The sequence below is a fragment of the Mandrillus leucophaeus genome, unplaced genomic scaffold, assembly GCF_000951045.1.
Source record: "Mandrillus leucophaeus isolate KB7577 unplaced genomic scaffold, Mleu.le_1.0 Scaffold128, whole genome shotgun sequence".
Classification (NCBI taxonomy): Eukaryota; Metazoa; Chordata; class Mammalia; order Primates; family Cercopithecidae; genus Mandrillus; species Mandrillus leucophaeus.
In genome coordinates this window covers 4,287,904-4,314,592 of record NW_012101209.1, presented here as the reverse complement: position 1 = coordinate 4,314,592, position 26,689 = coordinate 4,287,904, and the positions used below count along the sequence as shown (strand labels likewise).

The following is a 26,689-nucleotide window of genomic DNA, read 5'->3' as shown; positions in this document are numbered from 1 at the left end:
ATATAGGTGTGAAAAGACATCTGAAAAATGTATTTCTTTAGATATAGGGCTGTAATTGGATTTCTTTAAAAGTAACTGGACAACACTCAAATATTTTTTTAAAAAAAACAGATCTTAGAGCAAAATAAAAAAAAAAAAACAGGCAAACATATAGATATCATTAACATAAGAACATGAGCATCATCACAACGGGAATGTTACAAAGCCTTTTGTCCAGGAACTCACTTACTGAAAGCTCCAGCAATATGGGTGTGGTTCTTATGTGAATCCCTGATTCCCCTGAGATCTCATCTAGAGTTTAGGTTTAGAGATATTATTTCTTAGTCTATCAAATAATCAGTAAATTTGTTCCACATTGAAGTTATCAGTAGAGCACAATAGAATGAAAATGAACTTAAAATGGAATGTTATAGCATGTTCCAGTTGCCAAAGACCAGGGACCTGCAGACTTAGTGTCTTTTCACAGGAGTGAGAGGTTGCCAGGGAGAGTGCCTCAATAAAAATACGGATGTCACTGACATTAGCGCTTCTGCTTAGTGAGTCAACCCATATATCCTGGCTGTCTTAGGTAGAGAAATGCAGCTTCTAGATGTGCTCACTTTCCTCCTGCTCAGTAATTTTGGCGGAAAGTGGAGTTGAGCTCGGCACGGTAATGGCTTTACGGTACATAAACACCAGGTGCCAAATTCTACCTTCTGTGACTCCCACATATAAAGCTATTCTTATTCTAAGCCCAATTGTTTCACCGGGAGGAATGTAGACAGATAGGAAGCTGTGGCCTTAAAGTGAGACCTGGATTTCAGGGCGTGTAACTGGGTTCAGAGAAGCCACGCTTGCCCGAGCTCATCTTTGTGGGGTGGAGCCAGGTTACTTGGGCACACCATGGGATGGGTGCGTCTTAGCTCTGCCATCTATTGTTTTTCTCAGCCCAATTATGATTTTTTGGGTGTGTGGGTCAATGCAGAGCCAGTTTATTTTTCTGCGTGTTAGGTTGATGGATGATTTTTTTTTACCCTTCTGACTTACCTTTTCTTGTATAAATTTTCTCTAATGAACATGTGTATTATGGATATATTGGTGATAAAATAAAAATAACCCACGTTTGATGGACACATAATTGTACTGGGTATTTTCTGATCATCCATCCAAGCCCATTCTGTCCCTTTTTGATTCTGCTCTTGCCCTGAATGGCTGGCCCATACACACCATCTAATGAGTACCTTTAACTGGTGTTTTCCTGTTCGGTTTGGGCATATGGCCATGGAGTCATCACTGTAGGTTCCAGGAAGAAAGCAGGGAGAGACTGGGCATCTATTCTCCTAGCTCCTTCAGTTGGCTGCTTTCTTTGACCAGGAGCCACAGGTCTGGCCAAGCGCCGTCTCCCCACATGGTTCTCTCTTCTTCCCAGGTCTTGCGGACTTCTGCCTGGCTTCCTCTCTCCTGAGTCCTGGTAACCTCTTCCTTCTCTTACTCTTGTAGCTCCCTGCTGAAACTGGCCCCAGGGTGTTACACCATCTGTGGCTTTCCTACAATCTGTTTCCACCTTTGCAAAAAGTCTCTTTATTAAATGCTCCTCACATTACCCAGTTTGAAGGTACTAGCTGTTTCCTACTGGGATCCCAGATGTTAAAGTAGTCAAACTCTCTAATTGAAATTGTGCGTTTGTATGCAGTCTTCTCAGACTAAAGCATCACCTTCTTTCTGTTTGACTGCAATTTTAACAATACTGAAAAACAGTGGAGTCTCACGGTACAATGAAGTGAAATGAAATTTTAAAAATTAAGGAATATGATAGACTCAGAAGGCAGGGGATTGTATAGGAAAACGAATTCATGACTTTTAAAGAAGTATTTTAAAGATGTGAGATCCCAGAGAAAGAAATCATAAAAGAGATCCTTGATGGTTAAGAAAAAAATAGAACCATTAGGTTTTCTGTTTTTTGTTTTTGTTTTTTTTTTTAATTCTTATTTGAAGAATAAGGATCAGAAATGGTCTGGTGCTTTTGGATCAGAATAAGTGAGGGAGGATGTCATGAATGGGAAAGGTTAGATTAAGTAAGGGTGAAATTGGTTTCAAGGAGACAGAGCTATAATTTCTGATCAAGTGGCCAGGCCTCATATGTGAGCCTCACTGGAAGGTAACATTTAAGGAAAGACTTGGAAGAGATGAGGGAAGGAACTGGGGATATGTGGGAAGAAGCCTTCCAGTTTAGGGGAACAGCTGGTGCCAAGGCTCCTGTGTGTTCACAGAATATCAAGGAGGTCCTTATGAGTCTGCAACAACAGAGTGATGGGGTAGAGTAGCAGGAAATGAAATCACAGTGGTGATAGGTTATAGCATGCAGGTTTCTGGGGCACCTTGCAGGAGCTGTAAAAATGAAAACTACCTCAGTGACTCCTGTTGCACTAGGGACCCCTAAGGATCCAGAGAACCCAAGTTGTGCTGGGAGAAATTGATGAAGATTGTTTTTAATATTCAGACAGGATTTCCAGAAGTTGCTTTGGGCACTGTCATGCCCAGTTGTGGCCAGTGTATTATCCCCTGTGCTATATAACAAATGCTGTTTTGTTCGCTGTGATGAAGGAAAAATGTTATCTCTTTAATTTCAGATGTCATAAAATAAGACAGACTAAGCCTCTCATTGAGTTTCTCTGTTGCATTACTTAGTTTGATTTTTGCTTTAAGAAAAAAGAAATACTGTTAATGACGATTAAGTTTGGTTGGAAGCAACGGCGGTTCAAAGGTACTTATTCCCCAGTGAAACAACCACTTCCCAGGATAGAAATAGGCTGCTGAATTAACACTGATCTTTAGAACAGCACAGCAGTAACTTACATTTGCAAGTACTAGACAATTTACAATGCAAGGCCATTCATGAAGAGCTACCTGACAGGTTCCACCAGAAGTGAAATGAAGCAGCAAGCACCTCTTTTCTTTATTGTTTTGGAGGAGGAAGTCTAACTTGTAGCACATTTTCCTTTCCACTGAAGATAGCATTTCTATTTTATGTTAAGAGTATAATTTGCCAACTATTCCAGAATGCAGGTGCCCAACCAATGCTCCAGGCAAGGGAGTTTTCAAGCAATTTCAACTTAGCCAGCCCTACCCTCCAGCTGTTTTGGCCAGGAGAGAACAGGAGCTGAGAAAGGGGGGCTTGGGCAAGGGAAAGGCAAAGGTGAGTCTCTTCTTAGATCTGTAATATATCATTAGCAGCTTTCCAGAGAGTGCTACATTTATATTTCTGGTCATTAAGTAGGTATGCATTGGAGTCTCTTTGAAATGCTGAAGAAATAGACCCTTCAGCATCCTCGTGGTAATTATACGTGTCCTTATTTTTAGTAACTTTGCAAATTTCTGGTAAGGAAGGGAGAGACATTTGTTTAGTAATTCTAGAATGGGCCATTTGCCTCTTGCACGGCCAGACTAGATTCACAGTGTGCAAATACTCAGCATTTCTCTGCACGCGCTGCACCCCTTTTGTGATTTTTAAATACCCTTTCTTCTCCCACACCACACAGGTGTGAGAGCTTGGCAAGGTCATTGTTGCCTTCTGTTTATCTGCCCCACACCTGCCTCGGGACTCCTTTCCTCACTTGTTTCTAGTCACGTTGCTTTGGTTTTTCCTGTCAGTTTTCCAGTCACTTGGAAGGGCCCTCACTTCCATCAGTGGCTCTGGTTGACCAGACACGTGGTAAATTGGGGAGACTGTTAAGCTGCCTGCTGGCCTCTGGCCTCTGCGTGTTGATATGACTTAGGATAACACAAACCAGCAATTTTTTTTTTTTTTTTCTGAGACAGAGTCTCACTCTGTCACCCAGGCTGGAGTGCAGTGGCATGATCTCAGCTCACTGCAACCTCCACCTCGCAGGTTCAAGCGATTCTCCTGCCTCAGCCTCCTAAGTAGCTGGGATTACAGGCATGTACCACCACACCCAGCTAATTTTTTGTATTTTAGTAGAGACAGGGTTTCACCGTGTTGCCCAGGCTGGTCACAAACTCCTGAGCTCAGGCAATCAGCCCACCTCAGCCTCCCAAAGAGCTGGGATTATAGGCATGAGCCACTGCACCCAGCCAATGTTATCTTTTCATATTGGGATCACAGGCTTAAGATGACCATGTTCCTGACATAGACAAGAGGAAATTGTCTATCAGTTGCTCTTTAGTCACATTTCAACACCTCAAAAATCAGAGTTCATTTATCTATCCAACCAATGGTAATTTATATAGTTCTGTGCCAGGCACTGAGCTAGATGCTAGCGATAGAAGAGAAAACAAGAGAGGCTGTGTTCCTTTCTTCCTGGAATTTATTGTACAGTGAACTGGAAATAATAGTAATGACAATTGCACACTGTGAAACATGCTCTAGGTGAAAGGATTGGGCTGCTGAAATAGAGAACAGGTGGAATACCTTTAGCTAGGGAGGTGACGTTTAAGATGAACTGGAAAAGGGGAGAGAAAGGGAATCATTCTAAGAACAAGGATGTCAGAGCAGAGAAGCGCAGGGTTGTAAGATAATATGTATGTTACTAAAGCTCTTTTCAAACCATTGCTATATCTTTACTTTGTAGGTCAAAGGAAGCAAGGGTACATGATCCTCATTTTGTACTTGAGAAAATATCATTGATCAATCAACACATTTATTGCTCAGAGGACAGGATTTAGCTAGGCAGAGAGAAGGAGAGGAAATTCTAGGTCTGGGGCATGTACAGGCAAAGGTATGAAGGTGAAAATTTGAAGTCACCTGTTGTGTAATGAATAGACCAGTGTGGCTGGAGTTTAGGGTTTGCACAGGGGATAGTGGTAGGAGATGAGGCCGGAAATATGGGGTCTTGAAGGCAAGGCTAAGTGTGGGTTTTTACTGATGGTAATGGGGAGCTATAGCAGGTTTCAGAGCTGGAGAGTAGCATTAGGAAAGTGCTGAATTACATCAATTAATTGGAGAACAGGGTCTGGAGTGTTGGGGGAGGGACTAAAAGGATTGGAAGCCAGGAACCAGGCTCCTATATCAGTAGGAAGCAATTGTATGATCAGGACAGGAGGTGACAGACGTCTAAAGCTAGTGGGAGGGTCAAGAAAAGGCAAGGCAGATGTGGGAATCATGAAGACAAAATCGACAGACTGGAGAAGTTCAGCAGGATCATGTGTTTAGTGTTGGAGTTTAGATGAAAACACAGACCTGCTGACCAGCCCCTTGCCCTTCAGAACATGGAATAATTGGCTCTTGGTGACACATCTTTCTCTGCTTCCACAGTGTGTGTGTGTGTGTGTGTGTGTGTGTGTGTGAGAAGGTATTTTTCAGATTCATGTGTTTTTCATCCCTTCTCTTCCCTACTGTTCATATTCCTTCTAAGTTGGAGGCTCACTGTAGTAAGGAGAGGGCTGACTTTTTATTTTCTCTTGTTCCACAGCACTCATTGTACTGTTCTATATACTCACTCAGCAAACATCTATGTGATGGGCATTGTATTAGGCCCTGAGGACAATGATAGGAAATCAGAACCTGTCCCCATCATCAAAGTGTTCATCATAGCTAGAAGGAAGACTGACTTTAAACAAAATACATATACCAGTGTGTTCTAAGGGCTTTGAAAGTAGTGTGTGTGGGATAAGGTGGAGGACCAAGGAATAGTTAGCTGATACTATCTGGTATTAGCAATGATAGTAATGATGATGAGAATAGTGATAATTAGAATAATGGCTGCTAACATTTATTGGACAGTTAATTGTCCAACATTGCATTAAATGCTTTGCTTGTATGACCTGATTTAATATTTACAAAAACCTTATCAGATAGGGTTGTCTCTGTTTAACAACTGAGAAAACTGAAGTACAGAGGTGCTATAAGCTTGCTGAAGATCACATATCATTCATTTATTTGCAGAATAATTGAATCCATTGCTATCTACCAAGCACACAGCATGGAGGCAGGCACTGGTTATTTTCAGGTGAACACAGCATGTTTTCTGCTCCAAGAACAGTAAACAGTTATGTCATTTTTATTTTTCGAGATGGAGTCTCACTGTGTTGCCCAGGCTGGAGTGCAGTGGCGTGATCTCGGCTCATTGCAACCTCTGCCTCCCAGGTTCAAGCAATTCTCCCTGCCTTAGCATCTCAAGTAGTTGGGATTACAGGCATCCACCACCATGCCCAGCTAATTTTTGTATTTTTTAGTACAGATGGATTTCGCCATGTTGGCCAGGCTGGTCTTGAACTCTTAACTTTAGGTGATCCACCTGCCTCGGCCTCCCAAAGTGCTGGGATTACAGTCGTGAGCCACCAGCCAGGCCAGTTACGTGATTTTTAATGGCATGAGACTAGTTTCTGACGTCCAGGATTTTGGTGGATACATCAATCAAAGAAATTTGCTCAATCTTGATTCCAGTAACCTGAATAAAGTACAGCTATTTCTCTCCTTTTAACCCATATGATTATATTTAGCAAAGACAACCAAGACAGTAATGTGGGAGATGAGAACAGAAACATGGACAGTCCAAGGCGTTAAGAAACTGACCAGGAAGGGGCAGAATCTTTCTTTGAGAGACACTTGGAAACTGTTTCTCACAGTCAAGGGTGGCACCTGAGAAGGTATTTGTTGTCTTGAGTATTTGACTATAGGATTAAATGAATAGCTATCAAATGCTCACAGGGATGGTTCAGGGCTCCATTGCCTCAAACCCAGTATTTTCTAGAAAGAATGACAGAGCTCTGGGGATTGGAGGGGAGCCTCAGCAAGCTGGGCAGATCTTGCTGCTCAGGAGCTGACAGCCTCAAGTCTAGAACCTCCCTTATGGGGGCCGTCTGCTTCTGGCAATAGGTGAGGGGGCTAAAGCCACTGATGATTGTATCAGTGTGCAAGCTGCCTCTCTACCTACTGTGATGTCTTCCCTCAAGTCAAAGGGGAGCTGCCTATGCATGCAGCATGACTTTTAGATAAGGGACACTCATCAGACATTTTGAAATGAATTCACTTTGTATATCCAAGCTTTTCCAGCTGTGAAGGTGGTGGTGATGACATTGATCCAGATTAGTGGTACGCCAGATATATTGTGTATTTCTCAGACCACATACCAATATTAATTAATCACTCATTTATAGTGCCCATTGTAAGACTAGCAGGCATACCTTAGTTTTTACTAAGTCACTTTCTACAAAAAATATTTGTACAACAAGACTTTAGAAGCAGCAGGACTTAGTGGTGATGTGCCTGGTTAAGAGGTCTGAAGCCAAACTGCCTAGAGCTGAGCTTTTCCACTTGTTGGCTGTGTGATTTTGAGCAAGTCACTTAACCTCTTTGCATCAATGTCCTCAACTGTGTAGTAACCATATGCCTACCTTCTAGACTGATGAGAAGGGTTAAATGAGTTTTCTGACATACAGTAATGCTGTATCAGTGTTAGCCGTTATTAGTATTACTAATACTAATATCAGTCATGGGGAGCAGCCACCAGACTGTACATTTTGTCTCTGTGCCTCATGTTCTGGACTTTACTGAAAGGAAAGAAGTACATTTTTGTTTTCAGACACTGTGCTGGGACATCCGTCATCTCACATGATTCTGATGCTAATCCTGTCCTTTAGATGATTATCTCCATTTTAAAGATGAGAAAGGTATGGCTCAGAGGACTTCAATGATGTGCCCCAGACATGACGGAGCTGATGCAAACTTGATCCTAGGTCTGGTCCATTCTGGTGCTTATGTTTTTCTTTTATGCTATGGTACCTCTTGGAATTTGTCAGAGTTAAATAGCAAACTGAAAAAGCAAAATGAATGAAAGAATTAACTTCCAGACAGGGTCTCACTCTGTCCCCCAGGCTGGAGTGCAGTGGTGTAATCATGGCTCACTGCAGCCTCAACCTCCTGGGCTCAAGTGATCCTCCTGCCTCAGCCTTTCAAGTCGCTGCGACCACAGGTGTGTGCCACCATGCCTGGCTAATTTTCTTAGTTAAAAAGCAGAATGTAAATGTGTATATCAAGGCTAGAGTTTTCATAGTCCCCTGTGCTCTCCTCTCCCTTCTGAAGAGATGACCTGAGATGCTTTCTTACCTTGTGTTGTCCACCTTGCCCTGTGTGACTGTGCTACACAGAATGCTAGGAGGGAGAGGTGGCCTGCATGGTCCCTGGAGCCCTCCTCTACTCCATGTCTCCTCTGACACCTCACTATCCCCTTGGTCATGGGGCGGCCTGTTCTGTTAGTAAGATCCAAAAAATACCTGTCCTGATAGATAGCTCCTGAGAGCACAAAACGTGGGAATCAGGACTCTCTAACATCCTTTCTATACCTCCAGAAAGCCTAGTAGCTTCCAGAGGGTTAGAACCTTCGTTATTCTGTGAATGTTTTGCATATCTTTTGGATGCAGTTCAGGGATGTTTACATCTGGGAACTTCTGAAAGTCTTCATAACTGCCCAGGCATCATTAAGATGCAGACAACTCTAAGATTGCACAACTCGTAACTGTGAGTTAAGATGACCCTGGCTCTTTATGGAAAATCCCATAAAGTCTCCCCACAGTGGCAGTTGGATGGAATATAGATTTGCAGATAACATTTTGAGACCTTACAGGAATCAACATCATGTTGCCTATATGCTCCAACCTTCACTTTCAATTGTGGTCCATTCCCTTCATCCTTCATTACCACACCCTAAAATTATAGTTATTTTTAAGAACATGGATGTATACTTATGTGCATCAGATTGTTTTTTTTGCATTTTGTATACCAAGCCCATGCATGCAGAAAGACAATTACCACTCTACCTCAAGCTCAGGAGTATGCAATCAAGACTCATTATTCCCCTGCTTCTCATTTCATTCACACCCTTTATGTCTCAGAACAATAATGAATGGAGAGCAAAGCATCCCAAAATACTTGAGGAAAGGAAGAAGTCAAAGGACATGCTGAGAAATGTGAATCAAAGAGGGAGAAATTTCGGTGAAGATCGTTTGTTTAAAGTGGAGCTCTCATCTTTGGTGGTTGAGAGATTGTACTTTTTGTTAGATCTGTTTCTTGAATCATGATCCCTTGGGGTTTGGCAGTAAGCTATAATTTTTGGAAGGCTCACTTCTACAAAAGCTTATGGTTATGGAGAAAAATCAACGTTTGTAGGTCCATGAATCAGAGTCTAAAAGTCTGTTTGGATATTTAGTGTCTCATAAAATATAACATAGGAAGAGACTTGTGGAGTATCAGAGCTGGAAAAGATCACGAAGACCATGTGGTCCAGCCCCCTCCTTTAATGATGAGGCTACTGAGCCCAGCGAGGTTGAATGATTCATCCAGGTTACATGACTACAAGGAACGGTAGACAAACTGGACTAGAATAGACCTCTTAACTCCCAAGCCTGTATATTTTCAACACTATTACACATTACTAATCATTTGGAAACAGTTGAGCCAAAGCATGAACCATGTATCATAAATGAGAGAATCTTAGCAATAATAGAGACCTTGGAGGTCATCTGGTGCCATCTCCCTTCTGAGGCAGGAATCCTTTTGGTGACATAGCTGACAAATGGCCACTCATCCTGGCTTAACTCTAGTGCCAGGAAGTTCAGTATGTTACAGGCAGCTTGTTGTGTCTTTGGATATCTCTACATATTGGTAAATTTGTTCTGACAGAAGGTCGTATCTGTACCTTGAAAGTATCATCCCGTTAGGAGTGAGGGTGGCCAGAGGTGAGTGGCATGGTATTGGTGTTGGTGAGTAGTTTACTCTTTTTCTCATCTTAAAATAAGGATAGTAATGCCTAACTCTTAAGGGTCATTGTGAAGACTAAAGATGCAGTTTATAAAGCATCTACCATTGTGCCTGCTTCAACATAGGTACTCAAAGTGTAATTATTATTGACTTTTATCATCATTATTACATTTTTGAAGTTATGCCCTCTGGCTGGGCGCCGTGGCTCACACCTGTAATCCTAGCACTTTGGGAGGTGGGTGGATCAAAAGGTCAGGAGTTCAAGACCAGCTTGGCCAACATAGTGAAACCCCATCTCTACTAAAAATACAAAAATTAGCCAAGTGTGGTGGCATGTGCCTGTAGTCCCAGCTAGTCAGGAGGCCGAGGCAGGAGAATCGCTTGAACCCAGGAGACAGAGATTGCAGTGAGCTGAGACCGCGTCATTGCATTCCAGCCTGGGTGACAAAGGGAGACTCCATCGAAAAAAACAAACAAAAAACAAACAAACAACAACAACAAAAAAAAAAAACAAGAAAAGAAATGAAATTATGCCATCTGGAGCAACACAGACTATGTCTAATCTTGCAAATATTTTAAAGCAGTTAGCATGACCCTTTAAGTCTCCTCTTCAGACTAAATATTCTCTGATTCTTCTACTGCTCTTCCTGTGATACATTTTGGATGCCTTCATTCACACTAATTTGTCAATTTTCCCCTTAAAATGTGGTGGCCAAATGTGGTCAATCCAATGTACTCTACAGTGGAATAATTACTTCTCTAGATCTGGATGTTTCACTTCTCATAAAGCAACCTAGATTTATGTTAGCATTTTTGGAGGCCAGATCACACAGTTGGCTCAAGTAAAACCTGATTATCCTATCCAGAACATTAGCTATGCCTCCCAACTTTGTGTCAACTGCAGATTTGACAAGCATGATTTTTACCTCTTCATCCAAACTGTTGATAAAAAATGTTGAACAAGAAAAGGCCAAGGGCAGCTTCGAGGAACACCTCTGGTCCTTCCCTGCATACTGACATCCATCCACTAGTTTGGTGATATTGTTTCACCAGCTTCACATCTACCCACCTGTACTATCAGAAATAACTCAGCAAGATAGAGTTACTCTTTGTGTTTTTGATATTGGAGATTTAATTTATCTGGAGGTAAAATGCAATTTTTTTTTTTTTATCGATGAAGACAGGTTTTGAACCCATAATTGGGACAATGTGAACTCAGGAAATAATTTCGTGTTTGAGTTACTATGTAATGCTTAAAGAAAAAAAATTGCCTTCTCTTAGTGTGAAATGATAATGCTTTTGCTGGGTTGTTTATTTTTCCAAAATGTGTTGAAATTACTCTCTGGATCTGGGAGAAGACTGGAGAATTTGCAGATTTTATGCGTTGGGTAAAGAAGAGATTACAGAAGAGCTAGAATATGTCTTTCAGGAGCCATTTCTGTAGAGATCACAGAGATGAAGAGATGCCTTTAAAGTGTTGATGAAGGAGAATGTTGGACATATTCCTAGATAGTGATTAGTATTCCTTTTGGTGATTCTCAGAGAAGATTCTTAAGCTTTTCTGGGGAGAGGGGATTACTTCTTTCTCTTATTTAACATGCTTTACTCTGAAGAAATTAAACCTATTCTTTGTGCTGCAGCATAAGCCACTTTTCTTTGTCTTTTTCCATGGTGGATGTAAGGAATGGTGGTTGTGTCCATCATTTGAGCCAAAGTGCTCAAAGATTGGAAGCTCAACTCTCAGCATCTTCCTTCAATGGCCCCTTTAATATTTTTAAAAAGGTTTTACTTTTTTTTATATATACAAGGCTTGTGGCTTTCTTCTTAATCCTGATCCTCTCTATTTCCTCAGCCCACAACTGAACCATAATTTAACAATACCTTAATATCTAAAACTGCATTATTGCATACTTGCATATTGCAAGGTGAACAGACAGGACATTAGCACTCTCGAAAATGGACCAGGGAACAAACAGGTAATGTTTCATCATATGGAATATTCTAGGAATGTTATAGTTCACCCATTCACTCAATAGTTGTTGAACACTCTAATATGTCAGGCACAAAGCTAGGCAATGGAGACATAATGGGGAGTAAAATCAGATTTAGTTTCTTCTCTCATTGGGCTTACAGTCTAGGGGAGAAACAGCTATTAATCAAACAATCAAAAACAATTGTAAGCCATCGTATTGTAAAGGAAAAGGAGATGGTGCCCATCACTTGGGTGGGTGTGGGCAGGAAAGGCTTGCCTACATGATAATTGATTCTGAGGTCTGAAGGTACAGGCAGGGCAAGGGCAATGGCGTTAGAAAGCAGCATACGAGGCCCGATGCTGGAGCGCAGTATGGTTAGTGTGAGGGTAGGAAATTAGAATGTGGAATGAATCACAGGGAGCAAGAGTAGAGGTGGTGTGAGCTGAGCTGGGAGGTAGAAAGAGTCCTACACGGGCTTTGGAGGCATACAAAGAGTGCTGCCAGTGACTTCCAAACCGATGGCTTAGGGTGTATGTTCTGGGGAATGAGTGGGAGGCGAACCTCACATACGCCATGTGTGATGTGATGACTTTTGCATTTTGAAAAGATCACAGTGGCTGTAGTAGGGGAAAAAGGAGGAAGAGAAGCCAGAGCGCATGAAGGAGACCGTTGTCTAGACAAGGATAGAAGATGATGGCAGTTGGTTATAGGTTGGTGGAAGGATGGATGGAAAGATTGGAAGAGATGAGGGACACTTAGTTAAATTTGTAGGACTTGGAAACTGCCTAAGAGCGTGATGGAAAAGAGGCATCCAGGATAATTCAAGGAGAGTCCATATGTTTTATAATTTTCTTTGTGAATTTAAAGATTGTGATCTTAAAAATTAAATTGTACACCATCAATAATTCTAAAAGGAGAGTCAAAAATGGTTCTGTGCCTTGGATCTATTATTGATAGAGTAGGTGACTGTGAGCTAGATGAAAAATGTTAAGTGTCTTTGAACTTAAACAATGGACAAAATAATACCTATAGTTTCTGACCTCATTAAGACCCAGGGAAATAAGTTTGTCAAGGTTCACTTTCAAAAGAAATAACACAATTTTCTTTATTTTCATTATCATTTTTAGTCCAATTCTCGAAATCTCTAGATCCTATAAAAAGTGTGTTCCTGCACTGCCACCAATGCAGATCGCCATTTCCTTTCATCTTACTTTACCCAATCACAGTATTTTCCCACGTCAGAAAAATTTTCCAGTGTGTAAGAGAAGCCTTTGGACTGTGAGTATATATAAGCCTGTTCCTGCCTTTGGGGTCCCATGACAACACAGTAGGCTCACAGTCTAAGCCAGGTGCCCAGTTTCCATCTGGATTCCTGACAAATTGTGTGGTCAGGATTTAGAAATCAGAAACCTGGGAAAGGTGCAATGTGATGGACACAGCCACCCCAAGTACCGTATATGTTATCACCATCATTTAACACGTAGTGCAGGAAATCCTTTTCTTTGCAGAAGAACTTCAAAGGACCACTTCTAGTTCTCTTGGGTAACATTTATTTTTTCTTTGCTAACACCGAAGCGCAAACAGATATATATATATTTTTTTTCTTTAGTAAATTGCTAGTGACACTCTATTTTTCCCCTCCCATCCTCAACCTATTGTCTAATAGACCTCTTAAATTTCCCCACCCTTCTAGACTGAAGAGCTGTACCTTGCCACTTGTAGAGATTTACTTATTGCCCTTACCTATTACTTTTTGGCCAAGAACTTTCTCTTTCTCTTTCTTTTCTTTCTCTCTTTCTTTCTTTCTTTCTTTCTTTCTTTCTTTCTTTCTTTCTTTCTTTCTTTTCTTTCTTTTCTTTCTTTTCTTTCTTTCTTTTTTTCTTTTTTCGAGACAGAGTCTCACTCTGTCCCTCAGGCTGTAATGTGGAGTGTAGAGGTGTAATCCTGGCTTACTGCAGCCTCAAACTCCTGGGCTCAAGTGATCCTCCTGCCTCAGCCTCCCAAAGTGCTGGCATTACAGGCATAAGCACTATGCCGCTTTCTCTTTCTTTACTGGTTTCTAAATTTCTTTCTGACCTTTTGGTCCCAATGTGTTGATCAGCCTTCTCTGCTCAGTGTGAATTTTCTCTGGTTGTCTGAGTAACTTTCTTTTCCATGAAGAGCTCTCTCACATATTTTACTTACCTTTGAATTTTAAACAAATAAGCCTTCATTTGAAGGCATCAGAAATAAATACATGATATTAGGTCCTGTCAGTGACTCAGGCATCTCATGTTCTTTCACTGGTTTATCCATGCTGTTAATATACATCTGGCCGGGTGCAGTGGCTCACGCCTGTAATCCCAGCACTTTGGGAGGCCGAGGCGGGTGGATCACCTGAGGTCGGGAGTTCAAGACCAGCCTGACCAACATGGAGAAACCCCGTCTCTACTAAAAATACAAAAATTAGCTGGGCCTGGTGGCACATGCCTATAATCCCAGCTACTAGGGAGGCTGAGGCAGGAGAATTGCTTGAACCTGGGAGGCGGAGGTTGCGGTGAGCTGAGATTGTGCCATTGCACTCCAGCCTGGGCAACAAGAGTGAAACTCCGCCTCAGAAAAATAAATAAATAAATATATATATATATATATATATATATATATATATATATATATGGTTGGGCACTCTTATAGGACTAAAAATGAAAGGAAAAAACCAGTGTGCTTGTCATGCAAAGCAGGATGCAGAATGACTATACACTAAATCACGGTATTATGCACTTATCACAAAAATCATTTTCAAATCTGATATTCATCCTCCCAGTCAGAGAAGGCACGCACTAAAAGCTGTCTCTTATACACATCTATATATATATGGTTGGGCACTCTTATAGGACTAAAAATGAAAGGAAAAAACCAGTGTGCTTGTCATGCAAAGCAGGATGCAGAATGACTATACACTAAATCACGGTATTATGCACTTATCACAAAAATCATTTTCAAATCTGATATTCATCCTCCCAGTCAGAGAAGGCACGCACTAAAAGTCTCTGATGCAAAGCTCACATCAGGATGGCAGGACAGTGATAAGGAAACTTTAAGGCATTTTCTCACGTGCTTTACTCTAAGGGTGAGTAGTTATTTTTCATCTCCTCGTAGCTGTATGTTATAACAAGATGAATGGGCCTACGGCTTGCCGGAAGCCATAGCTCTCTATATAGTTGACATGACTAGATTCCCAGTTTTGGCCTTTGAGAGCTTGAGAGTAGAATAAAAACATTGACTCCTCCTGACCTTTCCACTGTGTCTTCTCTTGGCAGAATATCTCAATGCATAATGCAGTTGGTGGGGCCATGACAGGGCCCGGAACTCACCAGCTTAGCAGTGCTCGGCTGCCCAACCACGACACCAGCGTTGTGATTCAGCAAGCCATGCCGTCACCCCAGTCCAGCTCCGTCATCACCCAGGCACCTTCCACCAACCGCCAGATTGGGTAAGGAGCCCTTCTCGGCTGTCCCTGGGTCCTGGCTGGAGCTCAGGAAATGTTCTGGACTTTCTCCTGGTTTCTGATGCTCAGATTGGTTGGTTTTTCTGGCCGGCATGATATTGCCTAGAGCACAAAGTGATGCTTTTGATGGGAGAAGGGAAGAGTCTCCGCTTGGTAGAAGCTGTTTTGATCCTGGACTTTGGGTGGTAGGGGTGGGGTGGGGAGCAAGTCATTCTGTGTCATCATTTCTTCAGACAAGATTTGTGAACTTTAAGACGACTGTGGGAAAACCCACGGTTGCTATGGAGACCAGAGTATAGTGCACAGAACAAACATGGTGGAGGGAAGTTCTACCAGCTCAGCCTTGTCTCCAACAGAGTGTGCCCTTCCCTTCCTGGGAGCTGCCACACTCATCACCTCATCTTCTGTGTGCAGCAATCCCTCCTTGTCCGTGAGAGATAAATTCCCAGCTGCCCAGTGGATACCTGAAAGGGCAGATAGTACCAAACCCTGTGTATAATATGTGTTTTCCGTCTGATAACTGAGATAGCTATTAAGTGACTGCTGGGTGGGGCGTGTCCACAGCCTGGACATGGTGGACAGGGAGATGATTCACATCCTGGGGGGCATGGCTTGGGATGGCATGAAGTTTCATCATGCTACTCAGAATGGTGAGCAGTTTAAAACTTGTGAATTGTTTATTTCTGGAATTTTCCTTTTAATATTTTTGGACCATGATTAACTGAAACTGCAGAAAGCAAAACCACAGATAAGGGGGACTACCGTATTTCCTTAGTCGTCCTGCCCTTTGCTCATTCTTCCCTGCTCCTTCTTCTTGTTACTGCCTCCTTATTAGCCCTCTCCTTCCTCTACGTTGGTCCATGCTGATTCCCGGAGTAGACAAAACAAAGAAAGCAGGCCCCTCTCTCTCATCTATGCAAATAGACAATACTGAGGCGTTGAGGAAAAATTGGTGGAAAGATCCTGTCATTGAACCCCAGACACTCCATGTCATGTGATGGAAAGAGCTCTCCCTTCTGGGTATCCTGTATTAGCTCTAGCCGCTTGCTGTGCGAAGTGTGGTCTGAGGATCCATAGCGGGGACATTTCCAGGGAGCTTCTCAGAAACGCAGTATCTCTGGCCCAGCTTCCTTATCCCCAGAATGAGGATGGTGTCTGTTCTTTCCAACTTCACAAGAGTAAAGATGAAATCAAAGATTTAAGAGCACATGGATTCTTAGGAAGAAAAGGTAATAACTTTAAGCCAAAGAGCTGTGATAAAGTTCTGTTGCTGGCTGCTGAGAACTGGCTGCTCTACGCTCCCAGAATTCTCTGTTTAAATTGAGAAGGGGCACTTGCTGTGTTTGGTATGTGCATCAACATTCAGTTTGAATTTTCAGTCAAATATTGGATGTGATAATTAAAAACTTAGAAACTGCTCCACAATTTGTCAGTAGGTCTTTTCCCTCTTGTTTTTCGGTGCTATAAGAATTCCAGACCCACAGGGAACACTGGATTATTCCTCCCTAGGATATTCCAGAAGGGGCACCTTGTCTCACATTTTCAACTTACCAGGATGGGCTGTGACACATTAAGACCCACCTTAAGAAATGAGAGTAATGGGTAATGGATAATGACCATTTTGTGAGTTTGCTGTGGGTGCATTTGGTTTTCTATTCAAGAAGCAGAATATTAACCTGGCCCTTTGAATGCTTGGCTTTGTTGAAAGGAGTCAATGCTAGGTTAGTAAGTATCTCTGCTGAAGATTTCTTTTCTTCTCAAATGACCATGAGAGCAAATGTTGCCGCTATCTAAATCAAGAACCCATAGTATGCTAAGAGAGTGGGGTGGATTCATTAAAGACAGCATCTAAATCTCCAGGGACTTCTCTCAAGTGGCTTGGCTTTCAGCAGACAATTCACAGTTAGGCCAGCTAATTATAATTATTTTATTTTTCTTTCAAGGGGAAAAAACATAAAATGTGCTAGAGTTTACTAGCAGTTTTACAGCATTCCTTCCCCCCTGGAGTTCTCCTGCCTCCCTCTCCCTGCCACCCCCCACCAACTACCCTTTTGGAGGCCTTTAGTATTCAGCCATTGTTAGCACAAAGCTGGTCTTTATGAAACAGTCTTTTGAGGGCTAGCACTAAAGTTTAAGATGAGTGCTGACTCTGTCAATAATTTACGCAGCTGGCCCAGGACTGTACATTTGGGTGACATTTGTAGGCCGTGTCACCATGCCTGGATGGAGGCGGGTGTTTCTCTGGTATGGACGCCTTTTGGACACACTCCATCTTCCCATTTATTCTCCAGCCTGGGGTGTTGTGTGTCGCTCCTGGTGTGTTCTAGGAGATAATTGTCACTTTTAGGACTCTGTCTCATTGCCAAGCCTGAGGGAGGCTATTTCTTTCATTCAGATTCCTCCCTGGTGTGTTTGCCATGTTGATTCAAACCCACACATCTTGTCATTTCCATTTTTCTCCATCCAAAACCTTGCCCAGATGATCCTGGAGACTCAGCAAGAAATAACCCAATCCATCTCACCAGTGGATACAGTATGAAACTCTAGGTGGTAACATTTGGGGATGGTTGACTCTTTTATTTCTCTCAGGAAAGAGGAAATGAGTACTTATTTGAAAACATGAGTTCCCTCTGGGGACTGTGTCTTTAAATGAGCATTTGAAATTGCAGATAGCTTTTTTTTTTCTTACTTTATTTTATTTTTTTGAGGCTGCACAGAACCATATTGTAGTAATATTCTGATTTTTATCACAACCTCAAATATTTAAGTGTCAAAATCTGGCCAAGCCACCTGCAAATGTTTGCCATGGCTACTGGCCAAGAAAAACAGCAAACAGCAATGAAAGTCTTCATTCAGGCTCAGCGCTTAAGCTGCATCCAGCCAGAAAGGCTGGGTCCCACCTGTGCCCACGCACAGTGCTCTTGTGCTGCGGCCAGCGGGTGTGTTCACGGCTGAGACTGTGTGGGAGAGGGGGCCGCCTGGCTCCTGCTCCCCCATCTTCCCTTCCCTTCTACCAGTGCTTGGCTGCTGCAGGCAACCCCCTGTTCTCGCTCTTCTCTGTCTCCCTCTTTTCACAGTGCAAAATTTAAGCTTGGAGGCTTGAATGTATTGAGAGAGCTATCGACATAAAAGACTTGAAAATAGGAATAGTGCCAGTTATCAGGGAGGACTTTGGGGACAAAGGGTAGGCATCCTTGTAAGCATTTGATTTTCATGCTTTTGAACAGGCACTGAGCCAAACCAGACCAAAATGAGTGCAAATGCAAAAATCCAAAGAAGTAATGTTAAAAGGAAGTAGACAAACAACATGTGCAACTTCCATTCCATACCACAGCAATTCATACCATGCCCTGTGCTCAATTCTGTGAAAGTAATGCCATTACCTCAATAGAAACCAGAGGTAAATATGAATATCTCAAATTGCTCTTGTGTGGTTGGGCAGGCTAGAAAAACACACAACTATAGAGAGTGTGGGAGGCATCCCCAAACTAGTGACTACTTGTGCTTATTCAAACTGGCAGACGCTCTGCCGGGAAGAGTGTCTTTGGCTGACTGATGGTAGCATTTTCAGAGATAAGTTTCCCAGATGGAAAAAAGAGTGAGCCATGGGCTGTGGGGAAGACAAGTGAGACAGAAAACAAGCATGTATTAAATAGAGATAAAATCGATTCAGCCTTGAACCAAATATGTGGCAGAATCCAAACAGTATCTCTCCTCCTGTCATTTTTATTAGCTATCATGTAACAGGCTCATTAATTCAGGCTCAAGTCAGCAAAGCCTGGGAAAATGGCGGAAGGGTAGGTAGCACTATTAGAAGTTCACACACTCTCTGTCTCTCAGTTTCTTATCATCTAAGACATTTTTGTAGGAGTCAATAGTCAGTTGAGTAGATGGCTGTAATCTTAATAGATCCCAGCTTTCTTAACTAAGTTGATTCTTCTTTATGGATAAGTTATAGTAGATAATTTACACTCAGTAATTCTTCAGGAGAGCAATGAAGATAATATGGAATTTGGAGTTCTACAAGAATGGATATCAATACAGAGTTCTGATGGGTTATGGGAGACACTTCCAAAATATTCTACACATTTTTTTCTTACCCTTTACTTCTTTGTAGGGCACTGGCCAAATATGTCTAACATCAGAATATACAAATGTGGAGTATTCTGGTGAAGAGAATGAATTGGCCAGCTGTATCAGGAAACTCAGAAATATGTTCAACAGAATGCATATATGAAGACATTTATGTGAAAAAATCCTCCCTGATTTTACACCAATTTTAATCCTGGAACATATATTTCCACATGATGCGTGGCTTAGGCATTTGGTTATAAACCCTATTTGCATGGGGCTGTAGCTAGGCAGTAGAGACATAAAACTTAGCCAGAAATTTATACAAAATATCATAGAAAAAAATCTTGTTTTATGTAAAGATAAAGAGGTGCCAAGACTTACCATGAATTGTACCTCCTCTTACCTTTTCTGTGCCTCTTTATCCCCTTTCTCTTTGCAATCCCAGATGCTATGTGTCATGCAGAATATTAGATGTAGTTCAGTTGACATAACTGAGGAAAAAAAACCAAGCAAACAAAGAAAAATAATAATAAAAAGAAAAGCTGATTACATCTCAAAATTTGTTGGTGGCAGAAGCAATGTTACGAATCATGTGGCTTTGCTGTGTGAGTTAACGTTCCTGCCCGGTGTTCCCTCAAGATGAGAATATTAATAGATTTGAGGGGTTTGTGTCATCGTTGCTGGGGTTGAGGGGAAGAACAGTAGAAAAATCGGTAAATGATGCCATCACTGAAGGTCACGGCTTAAAGAAGACCTAAATAACAAAGCAGCTTACAGGTTAAGAATGTGTTTGCCTTGTCAATGCATATGTGTATGAATCCATTTTTAAGAGCTTTCTAAAGCTCCTCGAACCAAAGTGAGCATGAGTAAGACTGTCACTGTCTACTATGGGCTAATGCTGGGTACATTCAGGCCAGCCTCCTTCCTGCTGGAGGCAGCGGGGCAGCAGGTCCCGGCTTGTCACTGGTCCTCAGCCCTTAGCCAGGACAACTTGAAGCCCCTTTGAGTAATGCAGACCAGAAGTCATTATTTCCTGCTTTGTGTTTTGCTGAGTATCACGGCTATGAACATAGCTTTATTGTTGGAAAGTTGCTGGATCTTTCACAGCCCCAAAAACATTTACGAGGGCCCTTCCGGGGGATGCTTTCTGGGAGGGTTGACAGACTTAACCATATGGCTCCCGTTAAATCCCATGCAGAGCCTTGAGAAATTACCTCTGACAAGGGGGCCGGCAGCCTTCCACTCACAGGGTTTTATGTGTGGAACGAAACATTAAGTACTGATACTTGAGGAAATATAATGTTTCTTAACATTCAAAAGTTGTAACACCACATGGTATTGTGGTCAGATGAAGGGGGTAGAGCCAGAACATGGGAGCACATGGCTGGGTATTCCAAGAGGCAGAAAAATACCCCAGCTGTCATCTCTGAATCTGGTTCTTGCCTCTGATTCTTCAGGCAAGCATTGTGTCTTGTTGTCGTCTCAGCTTCCCACCTGGAACACAGTAAGCCTGCTCTACTTGGGAGAGAAAATCGGAGGTAGCTCCTCGATGGCTCAAGCCCTTCATTAGAAAGAGCCTTGATACTGACACTGAAGAAGAGAAAGGAAGCTAATATTTATTCAGGACCTACTATGTGCCAGGCACTGAGCTAGCTTTGCATGTTATTTCCTGTAATTCTTCAATAGCTCAGAGAGGTAGCTGTTATTTACCCCAATATTAGTGCTCCAAGAAGAAAAGTAACTTGTCCAAAGTCACCCAACCAGGGAGATAAACAGAGTTTTGAATGAGTCTATTGGACTCAAAAGCACATGTTTCCCCATGTTCCTGACCATGGCAATACCAGTGCCATGGAAGACCCATGAGTGTGCCTGAGACTGGCAGAATCATCTATGCACAGGAGTTAGCTAATGCTCAGTCTTTCTGGTTAGAGTGACAAACACTTCATCCCCTCATGTTTAAGGAAACCATAGCATCACAGAGAAGTGACGCCAACATTTGGTTGCTCTACATTTGGCTTCTTAGCTTGCAGGAAGACCACTATTCCCTGCCCAAATGCAGTTCAACTTCCAGATTTGTTCCACTTCCTGAGGGGACAGGTGACTTTGCCTGTGAGCTTTTCTTGGAGGAAGACTTCATTTCTGGAACTCCTACACAGAACCTGGCCCTCAGAGTTTCTGAAGCTTCCATGTAAGTGTCTCAGTGTGCATTTCTTCCCTCCTGTTTTTGGAAAAGATAGGCACAAATGAGGGACTACTTCTACAGCAACTAGCCTGGGATTATTCTTTCTGTGCTTATAATAAATCTAGACATTTGTTCTTTTGTGCAACGTATTGAAAAGATATGCCTGGAAGACAAGAGCTTGCTTGGAGCAAAACCGTGTCAGGTCAGAGGGGAGTCAAAGAAAAGCATTGTCATGGGTTTTAGACATTCAGGCTCTGCCATTTAAAAGATTTGCCACCTTGGCTAAGCACTCAGCTTCCCCAGACCTGGTTTCCTTTACCTACATATAAAGGGGTTAGCCAATTAATTGAGTCAGTCTCAGCTCCAAAATTCTCATTCACTGCCTCTTTTCTGTCTCAAATTTATTCTCTCTTTTGGTTTGTTTTCTTCCAGGAGCCAAGTTTGGCAGAAGCTCTAGATTATCTGACTTCCTAGATATGTTCACATAGCCCAGAGAGTGAGAACAGAATAGGGTTTGGGAAGAGAAGCCCACAGCAGTAAAAGGGAGGGGTCCTAGCATATGACATCAGAGAGACTTGACTTGTAGGCTCAGCTCTTAGGTGAATAACAGCAACCTCTTCTCTTTGTCAGGTGCTGTTTACAAGGCACATCTCTACTAGTTTAGCATGCATGATTCTGTTACCTGAGAATTAATACACCCATTTTGCAGTTGAGTAAAGTCAGGTTCAGAGATTAAGTGACTTGCCCCGGGTCATAGTGATAATGGCCAGAGCCAGAACTCGAATCCAGACCACCTACTCCATGCACTATCCCATAGTTCCCAAGAAACTTAACTTGCCCAGGTTTAAGTTTTATCACCTGTAAAATTAGGGGGGTGGGTACCATTAGAAAATTCTCAAAATTCTTTTCAGCATTAAAATGTTAGTGATTTTCATAACAAATTTAATTTTGTAAACTACTTGATAAGGTAACTTCTCTGGGGACTCACTGCTGCGTGCATGACTAGGTATAGCTTCCTCTCTTGAAGTAATCTTATCAGGAAATTGTTCTTTTATTCTCACTTTGCTAACAGTGGCTTATTTTTGGAGCTTTAACTAGAAAAACACCTAAAATAGTAAACACGTGAAACAAGTCCAATCCAACATAAGAGATCTGGATGATGATTTTGCCAGACACAGGTCTATGGGAAAATGCAGTCCACTGTCTTATATTCTTGAACTATTATTATTTGAGGAATTATTTTGTGGAAAATCTGAAACAAAACTTTAGCTCATATCACTGGTTAGTGTCTTCCTCTGTGTAAGCGATAAGGTGCCTTGTGAGTGAATATTTGGGAATGAGAGTATGTAGTCTCCCGTAATGCAAACTGTAAAAATTAACTGCTCTTTTCTGCACTTGTCATAGTTCCTACATCAAGAGTGGCTCAGTATTTCCTGTTTACAAATCCAGAAGCAAGAATGAAAACCTAGCAGGTTCACATGGCTTGTGGTGTTTAGGGAGAGTCCCATGACTGAGGATAATCATTTATTGAAGAATATCAAAAAGAGTATTAACATGGGAAAATGATTAGTATGTGCAGTGCCCTGTGTGAACTGAGCATGTTAGGAGAAGGTTGAATTGAACCTGGTAATTCAGAACTGGTCCTTTGGAACTGGAAGTACACTTGGCTTTTTTGAAGATGGAACATGTCCAAGTAATAGGGCGATGTCCCAGTGGGCATTTCAGATATTTGGAGCTTTTATATTCTATAATACTATATGTCTCACAAAATGTGAATAACACTTGTCTGAACTGTTTGATAGATTCTGAATTAAAAGCGAAGCATTAATCTAGAAATTTGGAGATAACCTATGATGCCCTTTGCATGTATGCTATATTCATGTAATCAGATACTTTGAGATTCAAAAGATAGCTCATTCAACAGGTTCTTTCCTATGCATTTTTAATTTATGTTTCACCAAATAAATTTTCTCTACAATCATCTTTTATATCCCTTCTAATGAAGATTTAAAGATTACATAAATAGCATTTTACTCTGATTGAATCAGAATAACACATAAACATCCAATTTGATCTTGAATTTTGAATGTAAAGGGAATCATTGATATTAAGATTCTGGTATATACAGATGGAATCCTATTTCAATGAGGCAGTGCAACACCATTGCTCTAGGGATAGAAAGCCAAGGCTGATGACTCTGACTGTACCATACATGAGCTCTGGACTTTGAACAGGCTTCTTTACCTTGCTGGGGACCTGACTTTTCCATCTTATAAAAAGAAAGAATGAAACTAGGTTGTCTAATAAATGCTTTCTCCTATCTCAAATTCCCAATAATTCTGAAACAAGCTCTTAGGAACAAGTGTGTTTCCTTATCATGGCTCACACCCTACAACAACACTGCTTGGCTGACCTAGACTGCTGAAGAAGAATTCTACAAAACACATTCACATTTAGCAGGTAGTCTAGTAATCCATTTGCCAGGTATGTTGTGCTTTTGGCAAATATCAACTAAAAGTTCCTGCAGAGTAATAAACATTCTTAATGGTACCAGACACATTTAAAGGAATTTGGGGTTTTATAGTTTTCCCCCCTTTGGCAAAGTGCATTCTGGCTGATGATTAGGCCAGTAAAGTCTGTAAAATGATAGGACCCTTGTGAGCATTGGGTAGCGACATGATGGAATGTGCTTGGTTTGCTTTTGCAGGGTCACAGACCTTTGCAGAGAACAGATGGCCCCAAACATCTTTGAAATGCTAGAAATGACTTCCTGAATAATCATATACCCATCATATCTTGGTCCAGCGATGGTAATTCACAAGCCAAACACACAGCACTTTACAGCTGACCCCCAATGTATTATTTTTAGTCTATGGAACGCATTAACATTTTCTACATGAATAATCATAATGATAACTGGAACCTGTAAGAGCAAATACCCATCCCCAAATCACTGAGCCATTGAACACTTGTCAGATGAGCAATGACATTCTTAGAATCTGTCGGGGCAGGAGGCTAAGCATTTGACAGACTCTCAGGGATCTCTGCTTAGCATGTCACTTCATCTCATTTTTCTCAAGAGTCTTGCTCAAATTGCATATTTAAAGAGATAAGCAGTAAGGTACTAGATTAAAGAGAAGATAAATGAAGTAGTAGCTGATTCCTTTCCAGTATTGTTTGGGTTGTGGGAGGGAAGCCTACTGGATGAATCTGCAAACTCAATGAAACCAGTCTAATTCTCACTTCCTTCCAAAGCCCCATGTTGAGTCAGTGTATATTTTAAATGCCAAAACTAAACAAAAGGCAAACTATAGATGCATACTCCAAATCATAGACTTTATAAAGCGTTGAAAGAATTAATTTAATCCAACTAGGCTTCATACTGTTAGAGGTGACTGAGGAATTTTACAGACCAGGTACACCCAAATAAAAATCTGATGAAATAAAAGTCTGGAATTGGAGAAAGTTGAAGACTTTTAACTAAAAGGAAAATGAGGGGTGTGGGGGGCGGGGCCATGTGGTGTAAATTGCTAGATTTGTCCCAATCCCCCCGCCCCCACCACACACACACACACACACGCGCACACACACACACATACACACACACACGCACACAGTAGATAGCTGCTACTTATTTAATGCAGCTCTGTAGTCAGGCACTTTGCAGAGAATCAGAGGAGTGAGTTTGTTGAAATCTCATTTGGCAAATTGGTGTGTGTGTGTGTGTGAGAGAGAGAGAGACAGAGAGAGAGAGAGACAGGGGCAGAGAGAGATTTTTGTGAAAAGAGTGTGTGAAACTTTGGCTGCCCCACCTGAAGCCACAGACAACCAGCCCTATATTGGGGCCACTGCATTCCATAATTATTATTGCCATTAGGAATAATTATTATTTGCTTGGTTGAGTTGGCAGTTTGCAGCCTGCCTGAGACAGAGGCTTCTCAAAGGAGCCACAGAACACAAAGTCCCAACCAATCACCCACAAGTGCTTCAACATGTTTGGACAACGTCCTTCTCTTGGTTCATTTCATTGGGTTTCATACCCATTGAGCTTCAAATTGAATGAAAAGTGCATCAGATACAAAACCAGCATGAATGAGTGCCGGCACTCAGGAAGCTTTTCTGATTGGAGGTCTGGATTCGTGGCTTTTCTCAAGTCTGGAGATGAAAGTTAACTTTTTTCGTGACACTGTGTTCCTCTAATTAAAAATAGAAAAATAAATAACAAGATGGGTCTTCAGTTAGAGGCTAGGTTCAAAATAGTCTGAGAGACAAAGTGCAGAAGAATGAGGAAACCCCAAGGCAAAAAGCAGCAAGGCTGTTTAGGAGGCAGAACAGTGACAACTTGAACTTAATTTTTTTCCCAATGTGTTTAACCTTCTTGCACACAAACTCCAGATTCCAGATTTTGTATTATTTCTTCTTTCCTTTGCCGTATCATTTTGAAATAACTGTGCCCGAATATTCCTCCAACCCTCTTTAGGGATCTCAGAAAGTGTGGTCAGGGGATGTTTAACCAGCACAGTGTTCACAACAGAAGCTGTGCCTGGTGAAAAGCCTCCCCAAGCCACTAAAGAGAAAAGAATATGACAAGACATTCTTCCAGACGTTATTTTTCCCGTAGACTTGGTTGGTTCCTTGCCAAGGCCTGTACCACAGTCACAGGCAGAGGCCTGTGGGTGCTTAAAGAGAATAGCACACGCCCTCAAGTGCGGGTGTCTCTCTCCTCCCCTTTACCTCTTCCTCCCATAGTGGTTGTTTGTAGCTCAAGTGGCTGAATCAGACCCTTGAGAGCTTCCTAAAAAAGGCTGAATCAGAAGAAAACACCCAACAGCCTCCAGTTACTGTGTCAGGCCCACCTCAGTACAGTGAATGTTAGCTTTGTCTTCACAGGCACCCAAACGATCTGTCAAGCATCGCAAAGCCAACTGTGATTTTTAGACAGGGCAAAGAAGACCCAGGTGACCTCACTAGAAGCGAGGGAGGTGCCATGTCTGGGTAATCAATGCCTTGTCCGCCTGTCAAGAATGCAGGTGACTTGGTGCACACCTTCTCACAGATGTACTGCCAGAGTGGGGTGACAAAGAAGAACCTCCTCTCCCATTCTAGGCATTGGAAAGATATTTCTTTTGCTATTACCCTTGGCACAAAAGGTTCTTTGGGTGAATGCCCCTGTACGAATTAGAAGTAAATGAAAGTTGTACTGTAGTGATTTCCGGGGATTTGTGGTCCTGGATATTATATATAGAAAAACTGTTTAGTGGGAAAATATTACAAAGGAG

General features: G+C 41.9%; 1 protein-coding gene across 5 annotated transcripts in view; it reads left to right on the top strand.

The window, feature by feature from the left end:
- Window positions 1-26,689, top strand: part of CREB5 (cAMP responsive element binding protein 5) — a 561,911-nt gene that overhangs the window by 285,027 nt on the left and 250,195 nt on the right. For all 5 annotated transcript variants that reach the window (XM_011972242.1, XM_011972239.1, XM_011972241.1 and 2 more), the window contains one exon: window positions 14,967-15,139. In XM_011972242.1, coding sequence (XP_011827632.1) covers window positions 14,967-15,139 — 173 coding nt within the window. The remainder of the gene's footprint in view (window positions 1-14,966; window positions 15,140-26,689) is intronic.